At 41.4% G+C, this 23,671-nt stretch overlaps 3 protein-coding genes across 5 annotated transcripts; 2 read left to right on the top strand and 1 right to left on the bottom strand.

Annotated features, from left to right (window-relative positions):
- Window positions 1–2,748: 2,748 nt before the first annotated feature.
- LOC121752958 lies at window positions 2,749–5,913 on the bottom strand. 2 transcript variants are annotated; one of them, XM_042148066.1, is made up of 7 exons: window positions 5,783–5,913; window positions 5,248–5,311; window positions 5,050–5,159; window positions 4,094–4,174; window positions 3,418–3,504; window positions 3,173–3,226; window positions 2,749–3,079 (listed from the first exon to the last, which is right to left on the bottom strand). In XM_042148066.1, exons 1-7 carry the CDS (start codon window positions 5,822–5,824, stop codon window positions 2,906–2,908), a joined length of 612 nt encoding a protein of 203 aa, XP_042004000.1. In that variant the 5' UTR covers window positions 5,825–5,913; the 3' UTR covers window positions 2,749–2,905. The 2 variants fall into 2 exon arrangements, with proteins under 2 accessions (XP_042004000.1, XP_042004002.1); XM_042148068.1 differs by having other exon boundaries at window positions 2,749–3,076.
- Window positions 5,914–6,072: 159 nt separating this feature from the next.
- On the top strand, window positions 6,073–10,755 carry LOC121752957. 2 transcript variants are annotated; one of them, XM_042148065.1, is made up of 5 exons: window positions 6,073–6,213; window positions 6,397–6,492; window positions 8,464–8,589; window positions 8,867–8,906; window positions 9,392–10,755. In XM_042148065.1, the coding sequence occupies exons 1-5, from the start codon at window positions 6,097–6,099 to the stop codon at window positions 9,460–9,462; spliced, it is 450 nt and encodes a 149-aa protein (XP_042003999.1). In that variant the 5' UTR covers window positions 6,073–6,096; the 3' UTR covers window positions 9,463–10,755. The 2 variants fall into 2 exon arrangements, with proteins under 2 accessions (XP_042003999.1, XP_042003998.1); XM_042148064.1 differs by lacking the exons at window positions 8,464–8,589; window positions 8,867–8,906; window positions 9,392–10,755 and adding an exon at window positions 7,163–8,298.
- On the top strand, window positions 10,220–10,573 carry LOC121751784 (VQ motif-containing protein 31-like). Its single transcript, XM_042146578.1, has one exon. The coding sequence runs from the start codon at window positions 10,220–10,222 to the stop codon at window positions 10,571–10,573; it is 354 nt and encodes a 117-aa protein (XP_042002512.1).
- Window positions 10,756–23,671: the final 12,916 nt, after the last annotated feature.

Below are 23,671 nucleotides of genomic sequence, written 5' to 3'. Positions count from 1 at the left end.
TTGTAACTTTGTTTTAATGTTGTGTGTTTTTTAATAAAGTGTGTGTGTTTTTTATTAAAGTGTGTTTTTTTAATTGAATTGAGTTGGAAATAAAAATAAAAAATGAAATTGAATGAATAGTAATTTAAGGAACGGTTAAGGAACGGAGGGTTGCAGGTTCCGTTCCTTAGTTAAGGAATGGAGTAAAATAGTACAGTGGGACCCTCAAATAGTAGTTTAAGGAACGGTTTAGAAACGGTATAGGAACAACGTTGTGGATGGCCTTATATGTACACAATTCATACAATCATTTGTTTTATATTATTAAAATTTACATAAATTATACAAAATTTTCATATTCGTTTCAATTTAAAACATCCTATCATTTTAATAGTTCAAAACATTAAAGAATTACTACTATAATTTTTTTATATCTGTATAAAACAATAACAATTTTTTGTACGAACATAAAATAATAATAAAACATTTTATATCCATATAAACAAAGAGTTAAATAATGGCGTCTTAAACATAAATAAGATAATGTATTGAAATAAACACAATAAAGCCTTTTGTTTCATTTATATAAATTTCAAACTTATGTATCAATGTAAAATAGGAGTGAATTATTTTGTATAATTTCCTTGCTAGTATCTTTTTTTTTTCCTTCTTGTAGTGCATAATTGATTCAAAAGCTTGTAAAAAGTATATTTGACTAAACACACTTGAAATTATCTGAAATTTCATTTGAAAATGTATATTTGAGTAACAGCATCCCCAATCATGCTCTTGCCAAAGAGCATGGTTGTGGGTTTGGCCCCGCATTTATTAATTTTTTTACTTCATGCTCTTCCTCAAGAGCATAACAACTCATTCATGCTCTTCCGCAAGGACATGCTCAAGAATCTCACCATTCTATTATTCAATTTAAATAAAAATATTTCCACAATATTAAAATACATTAAAAATATCCAAAATATTATTACTAATTACTAAAAAAATTAAAATTTTCATAATTAAAGTATAAAAAATTAAAATTACATAATTTTAACCCTAAAAAATAAAAAGTACATAATTTAAATCCTAAAAATTAAAAATTACATAATTAAATTCATAAAACTTAAAAAACCACTAATCGTTGCCGAATTTCGCCCAAATGTGTTTGATTAAGTCATCTTGTAGCTTAGTGTGGGTCTTGGTATCGCGTATTGTGTGTCTTGTTTGGATCCTCTCGCGCACTGTCGTATGCATACCTCGGCGTGGAGGAGACCTTGCGGTTGAGCTTCTGGCTTCATCCTCGTCGTTAAAGTTAGCCGACATCGGTCATTCGTCAGCTATAATCATGTTGTGCAAGATAATACACGTGTACATGATGTCGGCAATATTCTTAACGTACCACAGCCGAGACGGGGCCCTCACAATGTTGAATCGGCCTTGAAGGACCCCAAAAGCTCTTTCGACGTCTTTCCGAGCAGTGTCTTGATGCTGCGCATAAAGAACCCGTCTCGGGTCTTGCGGATTGTTGTGCGTCTTCACGAAAGTCGACCACCCTGGGTAGATACCATCGGCGAGATAGTAACCCATGTGGTATGGATTTCTGTTGACGGTGAAGTCGATTGCCTGTGCTACACCATTCAAGGATAAGCGTTGGGCCGCCGCCTTTGTGGCAGCTTAAGTGTTGCCCCCTCCAAGCATTCGGACAATTCTTCCACTTCCAATGCATGCAGTCAATGCTGCCAAGCATACCGTGAAATCCGTGGACTGTTTCGTAAAGATGAAGCAACCGTTGACAATCTTCGGTGGTAGGTGCCCGAAGGAATTCATCACCGAAAGCAGAACGAACGCCGTCGCAAATTTTTTTGAGGCATTCGATTCCAGTTGACTCACCCACATGCAAATACTCATCGAAGAGGTCAGCCATTTGCCCAGTAACAAGTTGTCGGATGACACAAGTACACTTCTGCAACGCCGAGAGACTTTGCCTACCGGTTGCGTCTCTACGTGATTGAAAGTATTCAACACGGGCGGACAATGTGTTGACAATACGCATAAACAACGGTTTTGACATGTGAAATCGGCGCCGGAAGTAATCTTCCGGAAATCGCGACTCGTCGGAAAAATAGTCGGCAACGAGCCTTTCGTGGGCTCCCTCCCGGTCACGAGGGATGTGGTGGCAATTTGATCTAGTTGGTCGAGGAGTAGGGGCGGGGGTAGCGGCGGCGACATAGACTTCATAGGCGGCATGATATTGTTCATAGTATTCTTGTTCTTGGCGCTCCGCTTCCACCATGATATCGCTGAAATCCATTTTTGAATTTAGAGAGGGTATGAGTGAGAGAGAAAGATGTAGATGAGTTGTATGAAAAAATATGAATGAGAGATAATTTGACGTGAAAAATGGATGATGAATGTGTATTTATAGATGATTTTGAGATTAATTTTTTTTTAAAATAAAAAAATTCAAAAAAATGGTAATAAAACGACTATGTTTTTGGAAATCTGAAAATATTTTTTTTATTTTTAATATTATTTTCGATTTTTTTAAAAAATATATAGAAATCGCCAACGGCTAAGCCGTTGGCGAATGAGAGGGCGACGTAGCAGCACGGACGTGCTCGATACATCGAGCAGCGCCGTGCCGTCGGCAAGAGTGCAGCGGCAAACAGCAGCGTGCCGCGCCGTCGGCACAAACGGCATCTTCCCAAACGAGCACAGTTGTGGATGCTCTAAACACACTTTCTGGTTGTTGCCACTTAGATTGATTGATTATTTAGGTCAAATACGTTTTAAAACCTTTTATATATGTGTCACAACGTAAACATATTGGAATGTCCCACAAACATGACTTTCTAATATATTCAGTTAACATATGAAGATGCTCTATAACTCTCTATGTCTATGGTTGGATCAAAAATTCATTTGATTTTCAAGTATCAAAATCATCGAATAAATCTTCATCTTGGTACTGGTACTGGCTCTCATCTTCTTCTTCATCACCTCCAAAAGTCTCATCATCACTCCGATCATCTTCGTACCAACTCTCCTTTGATTGCTTTGGCGATTCTGCCTTGCTTGACTCGCCCGATTCACATCTTTCCTGCTGCACAAATGATACAAACCAAATGGGATAATAGTATGTTGCAGCATGACAAACTCAGGGATGAAATCTTAGAGAAAATATTGCAATACTTACGAAATCACCACCCAGAGATTTTAAAGCATCATAGTTGATCCTCGAGCTATGCTTCTGCAAGTATAGAATCAAGTTAGAAGTTGATAGATAACTGATAAGCAATACTATGTATTTGCAGGAAAAGACAACAACATCAATACACAAATTCTAATGAATCGATGTTTAGCATAATGCAATTGTTGAATATTATTCCAAGAAATGAAGCAGATTTAATAGTAACTAAGAAAAAATATTTTTTGTCGAACCTTAGGCTCCACTTTCTCAGTGGTTTTAGTAGCTATCTTGACAGCGCCACTCTTTTTTGTTTCGGCAGGTATTTTCTGTTTCTTGGCCTGTAAGTTCAACCCATCACAAGTAATCAGAAAGAACTACTTGTCGAAAGCTAGTAATGTGAAAGTAAGATAAATATGATAAGTAAACTAGCAGCAGCCAAGGGCTGCAAGAATGTCCAGGACATGTTGCATTTGCATGTACCAACCAAAGTACAATTCTTATTTCTGTACATAGTACAAATGAAAAATATAAATACTAAAAACGAGTAAAAGATAATATGTTACTTTTCTATTCTAAGTGTCATCACAAAATGATAAACTACAGCTCAAAGGCATGGACCTACATCTTACGAATGATTCGACAGATACACTTCAATGAAGAAAGTAATCTGCACCACCCTACAAACAAGAGCATATTTCATGCTGTAAGATAGAACAAATGAAATGATCCAGATGGTGATTATTTCACAAAGAAACAGAGATTCGAAGGACACTGGGTCTCCAAACTTCAACTTAGAGATGCAGAGGAGTCTTGTACTAGAAACAAACACACGCACAAGAAAGGTACAGTAGCATACAGAAAACCATTAAAGTCAACTGAACAACAGAAAGTACAGAACAAGAAAGGTAGAACTTAACAAGATAACACCTTTATACATTTTTCATTCATTGCTTCCCATAAAATCCTTTTGCAGTGCATCTCCTCCTTCGTATTAAGGTATCCAACAATCTGGAAAGTACAAATATAATTTTAATGATATACTGGAAGTGGAACTAACTCAGAAATTTTAAATAGCATACCCAAATTCAATACAGTGATCACTAATTTATAGCACTGATTTCAACATGTAGGAAGGAAATTATGGAAAGATGGGATTCTCTTGTCATAACAGCAGTATACAAGCTAATAATATTGCTTTGAGAAATCACAGCGAATCAAAAATACGTGTTTGTTCTATTCTAAAAAACAAGTATCTCTACTCTAAGATGATTGTGAGAAGTGCCAATAGGCACTAGTCTTAGCCTAAGATGTGCTGGTAATCCTAGCCTTTCAAAACACATCAGGCTGCAAGTAATGTTGTCTGCTTAGTGCTCACTGAAAGAATCAGCTTATTGTCGATGGAAAATAGAGAAACCCTCTTTACCAAACAAAAACTGCACCGAGACACAAATCTCCAACGCTACATCTCTTCAAAATTTCGTTCTTAAGCAAATAAGCAGCAAAATTTCACTACTAGCTAGCAGGTATTGTCATTCTTACTAGAACCCTGGAGAGATATCAGATCAGATCTCATTCTTTTCTGTAGTTCCTTAAAGCTAACCGGGCACTCTTCCACAACTCTTTCAAGGTCCTAGATGATAACAACTAATAGTCCTTTTGTTCTCTGGTTATATATCATACTATTTCAGAATGTATTTTATGCTGCTGAAGAACATACAGAGTATTATTTATCATATACTAAAAACTAAGTGAATTACTCATCATAGAAAAATAAGACCATAACTAAGTGAACTACTCATCATACAAAAATATAGACAGAAGATAATAGTTTGTTAATAATTTCCAGGTCAACTAAACGCATCCATGCATAATAAATTACACACCTCAGTATCATCGATATCATGTAGTTTATCAGATTTTCTGTTTTTAATTCTGCTTCCTCCTTGGTGTCCACAAACATTCTTCCTGATAGCCTTACGTCTCGTTGAAGGACCTGAAAGTTTAATTTAACATTATAGGAAATCAGGCATCTTTAACCCTTAAAAAGATCAGGCCAATCTATAGAAAATGCCTAGAACTACCATCATATTTGCTATGTTGAGGATCTGCAACTTCTCCACCGCAATGTTGGATTGATTCTTTCAACTGAAAAAACAATGATCTGTAAGATTTGCAAGATCCTGAAATCTTCACCGAACCATGATCTGTATCTCATTGAAGCAATGCAATATATATAGACACCACCTGCTCAAAAGCGAGCTTACTTATAAGACTAATCCACATTAAAGGAGACTAATACATTGCCACCACAACAGTAAAGAGTTTCACCAATACAAAAGCAGCTTAGTAACAGTTATCAGAGAAAAACAAGTCCTAATTAAGACCAACTCATGTGCTTCGGCAAGCAAATCGGATATTGAAATTCCAATTTCTGCATTGAGCTGATGATTAACTTTAGTTACACGATAAAAAAAAAATAAAAAAAAAATCCGAAAAAAACACGAATTGGAAGCGCAAATAATTTGCAAAGTGAAGGCATATTCATATGCAATCAATCGACAGAAATTATAATTCGATCATCAAAAACCATTAGTATAATACCGAAATCATGCATACCGGAGTTTTTGAATTGCAGTCGGACTCTTGAGTAACCGCCATTGCAGCGCAGCTATCACGGAAGCTTGAAGAAGCAAACCCTCAGAAGAACCCAGCCGCTTTGTAAATTTCTGTTTTGTCGTTGATTACCGAAATACCCTCTATTGGAAATATATATTTTATATTCTCAAAATAACAAAACATATTATTGGAGGAAGGGTATCAACTCAATTAAAAACTAATGGCTCAATTCTAAAATTCAAATCCCTAAATCCCAGGGAGCGCGAGATACTCAGCCTAGAGAGAGAGAACTCAGAGAAGAGAGAGGGGTGAAAATGGAGCACAACCAAGCTGTGGATGGACTTCTAAACCTGTTCTCCAAAGCCAATCGCGACCTTTCCGCAGTGCAGAACAAGCTCCACAAAGAGTTCCAGCAAGTTTACCCCGATCACGTACTCTATCCATTTATTGCTCCTGTTTTCCCATCTCTCAACTCTCAGACCCTCAATTTTATATTCTGTCAATTTTTAGCAAAATTGGATTGTGATTTCGTGTCTAGCTACTTGCACCTTGAGCTTTTGAAGTTATGGGGTACTAATTTCTTCTCCTCTTCTACTTTGGTTGTTTTTCGACAGGCAAATCCGATGAAGCTGGTGGAAAGGCTGAAAAAGATAGAAGAAGAAATGTCGTCACTGAAAGACGAATGCCGCGAGCTTCTTGCTGCGAAACAGGTGAAGAAATGTGGATAGCTTGAATCTTGTTTTTCATAATATTACTGTTAAGGGGGATTTACATTTATGGCCGTTTACTTTCTCTAAGAGTAATAGAATAGATCCCTAAAATATAGAATTGAGTATTTGAAGGTTAAGAGGATCAAACAAGTTCAAAATTAATCAATCTATCAAAGTAATCAGTAAATAATTAGCTTGGATTATATTTCAGTACTTCCTATACTCAAAGTAAATAATCTATTTAAGGATTATGTTGATGGATAATAATAGGATTAATTTAGATAGATAATACTCCCTCCGTCCATGAAAAATAGTCCCATTTTTTTTACCATTTTGGGATGTCCACAAAAAATCCCATTTCTAAAAATGGGAAGTTTCCTCTTTGATTTGGGGGTGGGGGAGCTACGAAGATTTTTCCATTGGGAACCGGAGGAAATAGATATCTCCATTCTGTAGTCATTTTTTCCCCATCAATGTTTCAAATTACATTATCCTTAAATACGTTAATAGGTGCTTAGGGTGATACTTTTAGGGGTCGTCGTGTACGATAGATTGAACAGTTTTGAGCTAGGTAGACTAGAAATATTTCCAAACTCATAGCATCACCAAGATTGATAAAACTATCAAAACCCAAGGATTTATCGGAATCTGAACCAAGTTCACATCTCAGGTTCTACCATCACAAAACATGTCTTGTGATTTGGTATGTGATGCCCGACAGTCAGACACAAATCAAAAGGGGGCAAAAAAGGTTTGGTGTGTGAAAGAAGATATAGCCCTAATGTCATCTTGGTGTACTGCTAGTGATGATAAAGTATGTGGAAAGCAAATGGGTTTTTCTTTGTGGGGACGAGTGCATAATCTGTATCAAGAAGCTCGAGCAAACGATTTGGAAGAACTCAACGAAAGAAACATTGAATCGATGAAGTGTCGTTGGAAACGACTTAATGCAAATGGAAACAAGTGGATTGCGGCTTACAAGGAAGCATATGGTCAGAAAAAGATAGGAATGAGCTTGGCGGATGTTGAGATAGAAGCTCATGCAATTTATGAAGTAGGTGGTAGCAAGTTTCAGGATTTGGTTGTATTTAATGAAGTTATGAGTAAACATCCCAAGTGGGACTTAACATCTAAAGATGTTTCACAACTATGTCCTAGATCTGAAGGGGCTTTTGAAGAAAGTGGTGGCAACTCCAAAAGATCAAGGACTTTAGATTTTAATGAAGTTATGAGTAAACATCCCAAGGGGGACTTAACATCTCAAGAGTTTTCACAATTATGTCCCACATATGAAAAAGGGGCTTTTCAAGAAAGTGGTGGCAGCTCCAAAAGATCAAGGACTTCTGAAAATGGGGATTATCCTAAACCTTCCAATGTAGAAACTCCAAGTATTGATTTTTCAACTATTCCCCATCCTAAAACTCCAACTAATGGATCAGAATCTTTACCTACTAATGAAGTTGCTGTAGAAATTCGTGCATTAAGACTCATTATAGAGAGTGAAGCTGAAGCAATGAACAAACTAGGAAATGCGAGAATCGACTTGGAGCTCAAAAAAGAACAACGAAAGGCTATGAAGATGAATCAGATTTTGTTGAACACATTATTAGCGAAAGATCATTTAACCCCAAAAGATGAAGAGATGAAACATCGTCTAATGGAAATTGTGCTTAGACAGTGAATGTATTTTATCATGTGATTTTAGTTTGTAATTTTAGTTATCTAATTGTGTAAATTTTAATTGTATAACTAGTAGAAGTACTGCACAACAATGATTTGCTATTAATTGAGTGGATATTTGGATCTTGTAGTGTTATGTAGGCTATATTGTTCCTCCTGTTTCACCACAACGGAGCCTTTGCAATTTAGTCTTTATTAATCTTAACCATGATAATTCTATTTGAAAAAATTTCTAGTGTTCAATATTCCATCTCCCGTGCGTGAGTATTTATGCAAGCTTTTGGTGTGCAGGATCTAATAGATAAAGCTAGAACTGTCTTAGTGGGGAATAGGACATTGCTGCATAAGTTACAAAGCTCCACTGGTGTTCCTCTCACCAAAGATGCAGATGATGATGCTTATGAGAGCTTCAATCAGGTATTTGCATTTGTCTGTGGACGCTGTTAGTTAGACTTCTAATTGAAGGGGCAACTGCTCTAATTGAAGACTCTTTACCACCATGTGCCAACAAGCAACCAAAATAGAAGTGGCAAGGGTTTAGGACCTTTAGGTCATTTTGCTTTGCAGCATAACATAGTTTTGCTACAATGGTTTCTGTTTGCCAAGATAGAGAAATACCTTATTGGTGTTTTCTCGTGAGGTCTTCATAAAGAAATTTGGCTTGTATCTTATTTGTTTGTCTCATGATGTCCAGGTTATCAATGAGTGGGCAGTTCAAGTCAAATCTAGAAAAGGTAACTTGTTTGTTTGCACTATTGCTTGTTGAGTGTGCCTTTGTTATAGCATTTGTTGGAGAAAATCATCCCTAGTTTTATAAGAATCTGAGCTGAGACACGTAGTTAATATGGTGATTTGCGCGTTTTCATCAATCTTTATGCAACGAACTGACCATTGATAATATTAAGGTGGATACGCCGGAACTGTAGTGTACAAAACAAGTTGTTGTAACATATGGAACTGTTTAAGATCTATCTGCTTACTACTGACCGTGATATCGTAAGTTGCAATAATTTTCATAAAGTTAAATTCTCTATTTAAAAGTAATTTGGTTATGAGATGGAGGAAGTGCAGTTTGCATGAGCTTGCAATATGATAAGGGTAGGTTTGATGATGATCTTATCACAGTGCTTTTTTCAAGCAATCTTATGTGCAGATGTGATATTCGTGATATCTGATGCCTCTAAAATTTGAATGTGCAATAACTTGTCATATTTTGCAGAGGAGGAGGCAGCGCCGGACTCCGGCGATATAAACCAAATGTTGTTTTCTGCAATTGTCCAAAGCAACTGAGTGATTCTTATTTCTCAACCATTAACGGTAAACATTTCATGTGAAAATTTGAATTTGTTCAATGCAAAGTCATTGCTTATGTAAATTTTTTTCATGTTTTCACACTTAATTCTAGTTTTCATAACCAGTTTTCATATGATTATGTTTTTTGAGAGTCGTCACATTACCAACTTCAGCTTGACCTTGAGTATAGTGTCAAATTAAAATAACATCTTTATAGCGACATCAAAATAGTCGTTTCCCTCTCAATAAGATCTTTTACGAGAAAAATCATTGAGAAAGACCATATTCTATAAACTATCCCATTATACATATATCAAGTTTACAAAATTTATAAACTAAATAGAGGTAACGCAAGATATTTTAACATGAAGCAATATTTAATTTCTCTTTGTTGAACCATACAATCACAAAGTCATTATTTTTATTTTCCTTTGATCCTTCTTTTAGTCCTTTTTCGTCCTAGTAATAAGTACTAATTCCTTTAGATGATAAATAAATGTGTAGGTTGCCAATCATTTTCATGTACTAGTTAGAAAACACCAAGGAGAAAAATTCCAAAATAAATTTCTTGAAGTTTGACTAATTAAGCTCAACCAAAACTCAAATTTCCACAACAGTCTTCCAAGTACTCAGACGACAAGTTCTTAACGCGCAATTCTTACACGGTCCTTTTCCCATGCAATATATAATACCCCTAAAAAAACCTAAAGTCATCTTCAATAATCATTTATATCAATACAAAACACACACACACATGGAGAAGCAAAGAGAGGCTGGTTTCATACAAGCGGACGCCGCCACCTTCAAAGAGCTGGTCCAGAGGCTTACCGGGGCGGCTTCGGGTGGCGGAGCCCACAAGCTCCGGCCGAAGGCGGCTGTGCAATTCAAGCTTCAAGACAGGAGAAAACAGTCGTTGGGCGATCTCGAGATCATCAAAGCTGGCACGAGATCGGCCGGGAACTCGCCGGCGGTGAAGGGGCCCGTGACTCCGTTCGGGGCGGAAGCCGAGCGAATTAGGACTGAGTCGCCGTTGTCCGAGGAGGAGAGGGACGTGCCGATGAAGGCGGCGGCGCCTGTTTTGCTGACTTTGTTCCCGTTGACTCCTTAAAAAACTAGAAAAATATTAATACTAGTAAACTTTTTTTTTTCATTTGATGGTTAAGTTAAGTATGTTGAATTCTGAAAGTGGTGGCATTGTACATAAAAGATAGGAGTTTGGAAATTTGAGTGAATGTTTTGTTGTTTAAATCTAAAATGCAATTAAATTGGCTTTATGCTTTTTTGAGGGAAGCAAGGTGCATTATCATTTTCTTTGTTCTTTCTTTATACAAAAGTGAAAATACTTTGAGTGGATCTTCATTTATCTTTACAAAAGAGATTAAAAAGTTTATTTCTTATTTTTCAGGGAAAATCGGCTAAGTTTTATCATATTTATTTTTTCTGTTAACTTGAATTTACTTGTATGATTGAAAATTTAAAGAAAAGAGATAAGGGAATAGATTAAATAAAAATGAAAATAGAAGTATAAATTTAGAGATAACTTTCTTGTCGAAGCCCAACCCATTTTAGGCTCACCACCAGCACACTAGGCCAGCCCTGCAAAGGCATCTTAATATTCTTAAAACAGCTTTTATTTGTTAATATAAAATAAAATAAAGCGTAAACTGAAATTAATAGATTATTACTATCCGAAATCAAGCAAAAGTGCTTGAGATAGAAACTAAGGAAATATAATCGAGATCATCGCCAGATAATAGAAGCAAGAGCAAAACAGCAAAAATTGCTAGGGTTTAAAATATTGCGATAAAATATAAGTATGGAGAAATCTTCTTCTAATGAGAATTTACTTAATTACTTAATAACCATATTAAGATTTGAGATTTTAGATAGTAAAGATTATGATGAATGAATCTCAATTCTGTTGAACATACAAATGCAAATCCGAGTTTGAATTTCGAAAAGCGCAGAACTTTTATACTCCATTTGTTTCGATACAATTGATAGTATTCAATATTTCAATGCAAGTACTGTTCTTAGCGTTTTGCAATGCAACTAAAACAAACTCGTAAAAATTGGTAGCCAACCGTCCATATATTCCTCAATTTTATTTTATCTTTTTAGACTTATAGCTAGTCTTTAGGAGAAATTTAAACAAATGGAGTGATGGGGTACGGACTAAACAAGCCCAACAGCAGTGACGGCCCATCAGCCCAAAGCCCAAGGAAGAGTATGAGTTCGGCATTACCAAAGAGTTCGGCCTCAGCCTACAGCTCGGTAAAAGCCAACCAATCAAGCTCTGCTCTCAAGTCGGCATCAAGCTCTCAGATCGGCAACCAAAGCAGTTCGGTCTCAGTAAGAGTTCGGCCTCAGCCTACAGCTCGGCAAAAGCCAACCAATCAAGCTCTGCTCTTAGGTCGGCATCAAGCTCTACTCTCAGATCGGCAACCAAAGCAGTTCGGTCTCAGTATTCGACCGAACAAGGAGTTAGTGGACCCATACAGGATTTCCACAACTTCCAACACACCCACTACCACGTGGTGTCAACTCAGGCCACGATCGTAGGCCATGACCTACACTACATCCACGATCTTAGGCCATGACCTACACGACATCCACGACTTAGTGGTGATGCAAGCCACGATCTTAGTTCATTATATAAATAGAACTTAGATCAGATAGAAAAAGGTTAAGCTCTCTAGAGATAAAACATCATATAGCAAGTCTGTGTTGTAAGCTGTAATCCCAGATCAAGCAATACAATCTTGCCCTCCCTTCTTCCCGTGGACGTAGATTTACTTCAGTAAATCGAACCACGTAAATCTCCGTGTCGTGATCTGCATTCTCATTCTCTACCAGCATTCACAAACATCAGAAATTCGCGGACTCATCACTGGCGCCGTCTGTGGGAAACAGAGCACAAAATTTGTGATAAAGCGAATTTTTGATCCATTTTTTCCACCCAAAAAATGCATACCAGATCGCAGAGTACCCGTATTCCCGCCCGTGAGAACCAGGAGGAAGCCAATCCATCCCACAGGTCTGGAAAACAACCTAGGGATAAATCCACCACCAGTTCTCATGGCGAAGGAACAAGCCGCTCCAAAAATCGTCCCACCGAGTCTTCCCAGCAGCCTGATTTGAATGAGGCTGTCAAGCTGTTCTTGGCTGAGAAGCAGGATGAGTTCTTAGCCTTCCTGCAAAAGAGCCAACAGCCGAAGACGAAAACGGTAGATTCTCCTTCCTCGTCCAGACATGAAAGTCACTACCGCAGTAGTACCGTGTCTTCCAGGAAGAAGAATCCTCAACCCCGACATGTTCCTGTTCCTCCTCGGTACCGGAATCACAGGAGACCTCGATCTCCTCCATACCGAAGAGATGTCGGGTTCGCCATGTACGGAGCATTGAAGACTCCGTTCTCGGACGCTATCACCCGAACTCCCCTTCCACAGAACTACCGAACTCCGTCGATGACTTATGACGGGTTGGTGGATCCTCATGACTTCCTGGGACGCTATCAGTATAATATGGCGAACCAGGGTCTCAATGAGGTCCATATGTGCAAGCTGTTCCCCGAGCTGCTCATCGGGAACGCCAGAAGGTGGTTCGACAGCCTTCCTCAAGGCAGCATTAGATCCTACCGAGATCTGATGGATGCTTTCCACAGGAGGTTCTTTCAGAAAGCGGAAGCCCGGAATACTTCGGCTCAGCTGCTTTCTATACGTCAAGGTCGCGACGAAAAGATCAGCGACTTCCTGACGAGATTCCATAAGGAATGCCTACAAGTAGATAATCTCAATGATCTACTTGTCATTTCGGCATTCCAAAATGGAATCCTGCCCGGAGCTCTCTACAGAAAGCTCGTGGAATGCAGTCCGCAAACAGCTCAAGAGATGTGGGACATTGCGGACCAGTTCTCCCGAGCCGATGAGGCAGACCGTCGAAAACGGTCTTTAGACAGCTCATCTAGAGGAGACGAAAAGAAGCCCGATCATAGCGATCAGAGGCTTCCTCGCCGAACACCTTCCCCACCAAAGGAGGGATAGCGGTCATCCGAGGTGATCGAAAAAGAGCAAGTGTGTTCGCAGATTGCGCTTAAAAGTGCCGAGCAATCAGTTCGGCACCATCAAGCATAGCAATCACAGCAGCCGGAGTCAGAGGCAGGCGAAATGACCGAAGTCACACCGGAGCCGAACTCAATGGTGTACGGCATTGAAGCCGTGATTCCGGTTTAGATCGGCATACCCAGTCCCCGAACTCAATTTCTCCTCAGAAATGAATGGTGACGGACTGAGAGCCGAACTAGATCTTGCCGAAGAAAGAAGAGAATTGGCCTGCATAAAAGCAGCCAAGTACAAGGAGCAAGTAGCCCGGTATTACAACCAAAGGGTGAAGAAGCTGCAATTTCAAGTGGGAGATCTCGTCTTGAGAAACAACGAAGTAAGCCGAGCAGAAAAGCGGGGCGAACTCGAACCCACATGGGAAGGTCCATATCGGGTGTCAGAAGTCCTCGGCAAAGGGTCTTACAAATTGACTCACGTGTCAGGAGCACAAGTACCCCGAACATGGTACGTTTCCAACCTCAAAAAGTTTCATTTGTAAAAGACAGTCCGGTCAGTCAGTCTTGAGTTCTGTTCGGTCAATGTGCTTTCTTTGGTTTGCTTGGTCTTTGTTTGTCTCTGTGCGTTTTATCTGTGCGTTTTGTCTGTCTATGTGCGTGTCGTCTCTTACAAATGTTACTGAGGTATCTTGTTCTTCGAAGGCTGATCCCCTTCTTAGAACATATACAAGCTAAACGATTGTGAGTCAAAGCTTCCAAAGAGGATACAAGACCACAATTCAGCTTAAACAAGCAGTTCGTCTGAAACGAGCTGCAACAAGCCAACGATTGTGAGTCAAAGCTTCTAAAGAGGATACAAGACCACAATTCAGCTTAAACAAGCAGTTCGTCTGAAACGAGCTGCAACAAGCCAACGATTGTGAGTCAAAGCTTCTAAAGAGGATACAAGACCACAATTCAGCTTAAACAAGCACTTCGTCTGAAACGAACTGCAATAAGCCAACGATTGTGAAGTCCAAGCTTCCAAGGAGGATACAAGACCACAATTCAGCTTAACAAGCACTTCGTCTGAAACGAACTGCAATAAGCCAACGATTGTGAGTCCAAGCTTCTCAGGAAGATACAAGACCACAATTCGGCTTAAGAAATAAGCACTTCGTCTGAAACGAACTGCAATAAGGGAAAGTCCGATCCACGCGATAAACCTCGCCGAATTAGGACGACCAAGTTCGGTCAAAGAAGTTTACCTCATAAGACCGAGGACGACCATGTCTAGTCAAAGAGGTTTACTGCATAAGACCACTTCGGTTAACTGGGAAAGTCCGATCCACGCGATAAAACTCGCCGAATTAGGACAAGGGAAAGTTCGATCCCGGCGACAAAAATCGCCAAATTAGAACACAAACCGAGTCCGGTCAAAGATGTTTATTTCATCAGACCAAAGACGAGTCCGGTCAAAGATGTTTATTTCATCAGACCCAAGACGAGTCCGGTCAAAGATGTTTATTTCATCAGACCAAAGACGAGTCCGGTCAAAGATGTTTATTTCATCAGACCAAAGACGAGTCCGGTCAAAGATGTTTATTTCATCAGACCAAGGACCAAGTCCGGTCAAAGAAGTTTACTTCATAAGACCGAGGACAAGTACGATGAAATTTTTCGCTAAGCTGTAAATACAGTGTTAGAAGCGAAAACAAAATTTCATTTTTCAAATCTTGTTCGGCACACAACTCCGCTACCCTACGAGATGGCGTTACGCTATTACACAGGACTATTCTACTGTCCAGGGTTGCTAAAGTTGAGCCATCTATTCACAAAATCCTCGTGAAGCTGAGTTCGGGCGTTCCAGGCAGCCGCAGAATAAGCAGGTCGACGAGATGCTCTAATCGACCTGCCACCTCTTCTCTGAGCCCGGGAAGCCCTAGCACCTCGGCGGCGAAGAGTCTCTTCACGAAGCATTTGCCGATCTTGCTCACTCATAACCACAGCTCCTCTGCGAACTTCAGTCCGTCCTCGACTTGACGTCTCCGGTTGTCCCTGAGTTCGTTGCTGACTTGGAGTAGGGTTTTGAGCAAGTGAATCAGAGGTTTGAGCTGGAGTACTAGCATCTGTTGGCGGGAAATGCCGGAGGAATCTCTCAATTGAGGGACGCCGGGCAAGAACTATGTCGTACCGAGAGGCCCAGCGCCGCAATGATGTCACGACTTGTTGGCAAGCCGAGCTCTCCAGCGCATTGTTCCTCCGGAGTACATTATATTCCTCCCACAGTTCGTCAACTCGACTCTGAACATCTGATATGGTCATTCCCCCGCGCACACGGATGTAATCCTCGTACGCAGTCCTCTCAGCAATGGTCGTATTCAGCTCGGCCTCCAGATCATTCTTATCGGACTCTAAGTCCTTATTATCGGCATCCAGCTTCACTAAACGAGCCAGAAGCTCGTCATTCTTCGTCTGATCGGCTATAGCTCTTTTCTCAGCTTCGTCTAAAGCCGAAGAGTACAGCCGTTTCCAGTGAAGTATCTCCATCTCCTTGAGTACAAAGCAGCTATATTAGTTCGACAGCTGTACCGAGCAGATAGTAAAATACAACAGGAATAAAGGCGAGTACGAAAAGCTATACGAAGACAAGTGTAGAGAATTTTTCATTCACAAGGAAAATTTTTTACACTAAGAGGGCTTCAAGGCCACCGTACAAGGAAGAAACTAGACTAAGAGAAGGGAGACGAAATCATACTCCGCCAGCTTCGTCTCCGGCTCCTTGGTCTGGTTCAGCTTCTTTCTCCTGGGCTACCTCAGCCTCGGCCTCGCATCCTGCCGGCCTCGCCTCCGCCTCCTGATCGGCTTCCTTCTCCGGATGCCCGGCCCGCTCGACTTCGGCCTCCCGCTCCAACGGCTCGGCCTCACCCTCTCCGTTGTAAGTCGAAGCGGGTGAAACGGGTCCCACGGAGGCAAAGATAGCCTCCAGGTTCTCGTCCCGATCAGCTCGACAACTCCGGACTCGGTCTGCAGAAAGCAGGACCGAGGATGAAGCGAGCTCCTCAAGGAGCGGCAGATTCTGAAGCCGAGCTGCTATCTCTCGGCTGTACAGAGGCAGCACGACGTCGGCCCCCTGCTCGCCCTTATCGGCAATTAGCCTTACCAGACTACCGACAAAGGCCGAGAACTGGCTGCTCAAAAGAGTTTCTCCGTGTAAACACGGAGAGCCTCCCCTTGGGCAACCACGGCAGCAGCATCCCTCCGTTTCGTCTGCTCTCGCTGGATGACGAGCTGGTTTTTGGCAAACTGAGCTTCATCCTGGGCCGAAATCCTAGCAGCTCTGGCCTTCTCAAAGTTAGCCTCAGCCTGTTCGGCCCGATGATAAGCAGCCGCCAACTTCCTCTGCATCTCAGCATAGTCGTTGGACGCTTTGGAGAGTTCGACGGCGACGAGCTTGGAGAGCATATCGTTCCTCTGAAAATGAGTAAAGAAAAAAGTCAACAAAGGGGCCACAAAAAATACAGGAAAAAAGCAAGGCCAGAAAATCAAGAAGAGAATTCACCTCGGCGAAGTCCGTGGGCCATAAAAACGGCTCACAGATATGTTCCGAAGGAGGCGCCAAGACCACGTCTTTCTCTGGCGCTCTCGGGGGCTTCTGGGTCTTCCCCTTCCTACTTGCCGAAGTCGACTCCGGCTTCTTTGGATCCGAAGAGGTTTTTTGCCTTTTCGGAGTCCTCTCGGCATCAGACGCCGAGCTGGTGGTTTTCGGCCTCTCCGGCTCCTTGGACTCCGAAGATTTTCGGGTAGCCTTGTTCAGCATGTACACTGCCAAAAAGCAAAGAAACAAGGTTAGTTTTCGCTGCTAAAGCAGTAAAGCATAAAAAAGAAATCCTCACCCTCAGTTTCTTCGTCCGAAGACGAGATATTGAACACGAGGTCGCCCTTGACGAGCTCAGTTTCCGAGTATGGTTTCCTAATCATAGGAATCTTATTGAGCTCGCCCTCGAGCTCGGCCAACGGTTCTAACCGAGGATGAGGAATCACGGACTTCGGCCCTCTCCAGGGAAAGCCCGGAGCCGCTGTCCTATTATAAAAAAAGAAGCGGTTTTGCCATTTCGGCCACTTGGTTTTGCAGAATGCCCTAAAAGGCTGTAAGGGGATCAAGTAAAACCAAGATCCCTTCCTTTTAAATTGGAAAAAATTAAGGATTGCCCGCAGAGACAGATCCTTATCTAGCCTACGGAGTTCGGCAGCAAAAGCCGACAAGTGCCTCCAAGAATTCGGAGTCACCTGACCTAAAGGGAGTTGAAAAAAATCAAGAAGCTCTACAAAAGGTGGGGGAAGAGGGAAACGAAGCCCGCATTCTAAGCAGGCTTCGTAAACGGTGGCATAACCCTCCGGCGGGTCGTTAGCCCTATGATCATCGTCGGGAACCACCGCCTTCCCCCCGGGAAGGAGATATTTTTCGTGTAGAGATATCACGGTGTCCTTACTCAAGACGCTGTGAAAGTATTCTACAGTCTTCTCTCCGGACTCTTTCCGGCTAGAAGACCCCTTGCCCCCTTTCCTACCGCTACCTAACTCGGAAGAAGAAGAAGAAGACATGGTTCTTACTCTTTGCAAAATCTGAAGAAATTCTGAAGAAATTCTTGAAAGCGGAAGGAAATTTTTACGCAAAGGAGATAGAGTGCAGAAGAAGCAGTCGCAAAAGTGCTTCAATGATGAAGAAGGGAGGTATTTATCAGATTCGGCGAAGATTTCAAAATCGTCGCACCGTTTCGAATCCCACCTTTTCAGGATTCAACGGCCGGATTTTACTGTCGCATTTAATGCAGTCACGTGCAAGACGTCAGCCTCCCCCGTACCTTTATCCAGAATGCCGAAGTGACTCGCTTCGCCGAAGTGATTCACTTCGTCTTTCGGGGGGGGTAGTGATGGGGTACGGACTAAACAAGCCCAACAGCAGTGACGGCCCATCAGCCCAAAGCCCAAGGAAGAGTATGAGTTCGGCATTACCAAAGAGTTCGGCCTCAGCCTACAGCTCGGTAAAAGCCAACCAATCAAGCTCTGCTCTCAAGTCGGCATCAAGCTCTCAGATCGGCAACCAAAGCAGTTCGGTCTCAGTAAGAGTTCGGCCTCAGCCTACAGCTCGGCAAAAGCCAACCAATCAAGCTCTGCTCTTAGGTCGGCATCAAGCTCTACTCTCAGATCGGCAACCAAAGCAGTTCGGTCTCAGTATTCGACCGAACAAGGAGTTAGTGGACCCATACAGGATTTCCACAACTTCCAACACACCCACTACCACGTGGTGTCAACTCAGGCCACGATCGTAGGCCATGACCTACACTACATCCACGATCTTAGGCCATGACCTACACGACATCCACGACTTAGTGGTGATGCAAGCCACGATCTTAGTTCATTGTATAAATAGAACTTAGATCAGATAGAAAAAGGTTAAGCTCTCTAGAGATAAAACATCATATAGCAAGTCTGTGTTGTAAGCTGTAATCCCAGATCAAGCAATACAATCTTGCCCTCCCTTCTTCCCGTGGACGTAGATTTACTTCAGTAAATCGAACCACGTAAATCTCCGTGTCGTGATCTGCATTCTCATTCTCTACCAGCATTCACAAACATCAGAAATTCGCGGACTCATCATGGAGCATTACCTAATATTGGATGATACCATTAACTGCACATGCTAAAAACATGTATATACAACGAAAATATTATACTCCCTCCGTCCCGCACTAATTGCACTTATTTTCTTTCTGGGCGTCCCAAGTTATTTGCACTCTTTCCATTTTTAGTAACAATTTATACCTACAGCCGTAATTGTTGACTTTGTCTATCACTCATTCCTTAATCTCCGTGCCCAAAAGGAAATGTGCGAGTAGTGCGGGACGGAGGGAGTACTACTACTACATATAGGCATATAGCAGGATTATGTAGAGAAGAAAAGTCCATCCTTTCTTGAATGCCTTTTAGTTCAACTTCAAGGTTTGATCTAGTCTCTTGCACATTAGAAACAAGTGAAGTGACTCATGTCTCTCTACATCAACTTATCAAGGTATTAAACCCTAATAAAGCTCAAGTCAAACAAGGTTAAATCTGAAAAATAAGGTGATGCAATATTGTGTTTGAATACATATTTATTGACAATTTGACATAATATAACAAAAGTATTTAAATTTATAATAATATGAAGGAAACATGATGTCTTAATTTGAACCGTTGATCTCTTGTTATAAGACATATTCAACTAGATGACTGATAGTTGATGAACTATGTATGAATATAATCACACTGAAATTGAAGGTCAACGTAAAAATGATTTTAGAGCATTAAAAGGGTTTGGGTGTAGCAATTATAGTTGCAACTTTATTATAGACCCCACATTTTATATGCTAGTCGGTAGCATTATAGTGGAATAGATGTGTGGTTTAAAAAGGCAAAATAACTATATTAAGAGTATATACCAATACATATGAATGAATCAGCAAAATATATCAATACATTATAAATATGGACAAGAAGAAGTGGAAGTGTGGAATGACTATAAAGCATCACTAGGAAAATTCTACGTACTATTTCTTCTTAAATATTTATTTATTCATATTCCTCCTTTCATATATAACAACTCCAACTAAATAATGTTGGAAGATATGGAATATTTTACAAAGAGAAGAAGATTACACAATATCAGGAAAAAATTGCATAAGATTATAGGCGTGTAATTAGGGAGATTTGATTGAGAATATCTTACCTTGTATAGTTATCTCTTAGCATATATATGATGTATAATCTCATTGTGAATAATATAACACAAATTTACCCACTTCTACATGACATCCAAGCAGGTTAGGCTCAGAGAAAAATCATCATAGGCCCTAAATCAAATATACCTCTCTCGACCGAAACGGCGAGAACCCAATCAAAATGACAGAGAACGAGAACAAGGATGATATTGGGATTGAACCAATAGCCGAGAAAATCAAATCAAGCAAGAGTGTTACCGTAGCCTTCAAGTTGAATGGCTCGAACTATTCACTGTGGGCACGACTAATGAAAGTGTCCATCGGAGGACGGAGAGTCTACCGTCATATCACCGGAAACCCAACTCCACCACGACCGGGGGATAAGGGATATTCTGATTGGGAGGAGATCGACGTAATCGTCTTCTCGTGGATCATCGACAACATGGAGACACATCTGATAGCAGATTTCGCACATCACCAAACGACGAAATCCTTGTGGGATATGCTTGGCGTGACCTTTGCGAGTTCCACCGATTCGTATCTCATCTACGACATACGAGAGAAAACGAGCAGGATTATGCAAGAAGAATCAAGTCTGGAGGCCTATTGGAGTCGGCTCCATGGGCTATGGTTGGACATCGATCGACGCCCACACAAGATGATCGATTGTTGCGACAAAGGTGTTGCACAATATCGGAGTATCAAATCTGAGTTGCGATTATTCAAATTCCTCACCGGATTGAACGAGAAATATGACTGGGTCCGGCGTGAGATACTCAAGGAGGATCCATATCCCTCAGTCGATGAAGCGTATGGATGGGTGAAACGGGAGGCGGCTCGATTCAAGATCATGCCACCGGCGTCCGATTCCCCAACCGCCGCTGTCGGAGTCGACTCATCATCGGGATTGGGATGTGGCTTTGGAGCAAAGGAGTATCGCCCGTCGCCCTCGCAAAACAGAGGTCAACCACCGCCGCCGCGCTTAACCGCCGATCGCCAGGGAAACACCAAACCGGACAAATCGAAGTTATGGTGTTCCCCACTGTGGGATGAACAAGCATACGAATGAAACTTGCTTTCAATTGTTCGGGTATCCCGACTGGTGGGAGGAGGAAAAGGGGGCGAAGGCCAAAGTAGCCATCAGAACAGAAGGGGGAAAGAATCAGACAGAAGCAGGGGCAGAGGGGAGCCGTGAAACGGCTCAGTTCTAGGAACGACGACCGGAAACCGGCGGCAGCCGGCGCAGCGACAATGGCGGGAGAAGAACAACCGATGCGATGATCGTCTCCCTCAAGCTTGACGGCGCCGACAATGGAGGTAAAGGGTTGGGGAGTGAGAACCCTAACCCTAGTATACCCTCTCTTTCAATTAAATCCCCAACTTGTGAAAAATATGAAAAAGAACCCCGACTTAGGAGAATTACAGAATCAGACCCCATTATTTGCATAAATTCATTTGCACCCTTAGAAAATTTGTCGTATGCTTTTGAGGCCCGGGATGGTGATGAAATTGATGATACGGGGTGGATTTTTTTATTGTGGGGCTACTGATACGATGACTTATGATAGGAATGATTTTGCAGAATTTCATAAAACTCCTAAATCACATATTCAAACTGCCAGTGGGGGAGTAACACCAGTAGAGGGGGCAGGGACTATATAAATATTCCCGAATGTGCAACTTTCAAACTGCATTTATGTTCCGAACTTATCTCAGAAATTGATGTCAATTAGTCACGGGACTAAGGATTTGAATTGTACTCTGCTGATGCAATCGACCTTCTGTCTCTTACAGGATATCCGGACATGGAAGATTATTGGACGTGACACTGAACGTCGTGGACTCTATTTTGTAGATGAGATCGCTCGACAAGATGGTGCGGCGATGCTTGGTCACAAACCCACCACTCAGGAGACTTGGCTCTGGCACCGAAGAATGGGTTATATCTCTCCGGGTTATTTAAAATCTTTATTTCCCAAACTTTTTGTTCCAAAGAATTTTTCATGTGGAACTTGTGTTTTGGCCAAGAGCCACCGTAACTCCTTTAAACCAAATGATACTCGTGTTGAGACTGTTTTTTCTTTAGTGCATTCTGATGTGTGGGGCCTCGCGCCTATTAGTACTAGTCTTGGCTTTAAGTATTTTGTGATATTTGTCGATGATTGCAGTGGAGCCACTTGGGTATATTTTATGAAACAAAAATCAGAAGTCGTTGAAAATTTTATTTTGTTCTATAAAATGGTCCAAACCCAATTTCAAACATCCATCAAGATCCTACGCTCAGATAACAGGGGGGAATCTTTGAACAATTCTATATCTCAATTTTTTAGGGAAAATGGGTTAATCCACCAAACTTCCTGCCCTCACACACCCGAACAAAATGTGGTAGCAGAACGGAAAAACCGGATCATCCTAGAAATGACTCTAGCCCTCATATTTGACTCAAAAGTTCCACCCTCTTTTTGGCCAGAAGCCATATCCACTTCCATTACCTACTTAACCGACTCCCCACTAAAACACTAAACCGAAAAACCCCACTAGACCACTTGGTTACCTTGACAAAAGTCCCCGCAGCCTTATCCCTTCCACCAAAAATCTTCGGTTGTTCGGTCTATGTACACATCCCAAAACACGAGAGAACCAAGTTTTCACCATGTGCGATCAAGTGCGTGTTTGTCGGTTATGAGATCAACCAAAAGGGCTATAGATGTTACGATCCAAAGACCAAACGGTAATCACTACCATGAATTGCAACTTTCTCGAAACATAATTCTTTTACCACCTTGGGACTCAGGGGGAGAGTGAGAGACTGGGGGAGACCCAAGAAACCGACTCCCTTCGGTGGTATGTGCCAAGTCACTTCGATGTGGGGCCAACAGAGCAAGTTGGCACTGTTCATGAGCCGAACTCATCTACAGAACCGAGTCAAACGACGATTCCGCCGCGTTCCTCTGATCCAACCGTAACGGAATCCGAGGTAATATCTAGCCCACATATCCTGAAAGTTCAGTTATTATTTCTGACCTTCTTAATACAAAAGAAGAGGAAGATACTACTATTGATCAAGATACTGGGCAGTATGTGCTTCTCCCAAGGAGTACGAGAGGAGTTCCTCCAAACAGATACTCTCCAGAAAGGATAGGCCGAAAGAGCAGATACTCAATAGCTAACTTCGCTGAGGCCAATATCTCCAAAATGGCAAGGGCATTTCAAACCACGTTGTACGAGGAGAAGATACCTCGAACCTTTGAAGAAGCGGTGAAGATTAAACATTGGAGGGACGGTACTTGGGAGATCAGCCCATTGCCCAATGGAAAGCATACAGTGGGGTGCCATTGGGTCTTCACAATTAAACGGAGACCAGATGGAAGCATTGAGCGATACAAAGCTCGATTGGTAGCAAATGGGT

The sequence above is a fragment of the Salvia splendens genome, chromosome 10 (assembly GCF_004379255.2).
Source record: "Salvia splendens isolate huo1 chromosome 10, SspV2, whole genome shotgun sequence".
Classification (NCBI taxonomy): domain Eukaryota; kingdom Viridiplantae; phylum Streptophyta; class Magnoliopsida; order Lamiales; family Lamiaceae; genus Salvia; species Salvia splendens.
This window is presented reverse-complemented; position numbering and strand designations above follow the sequence as displayed.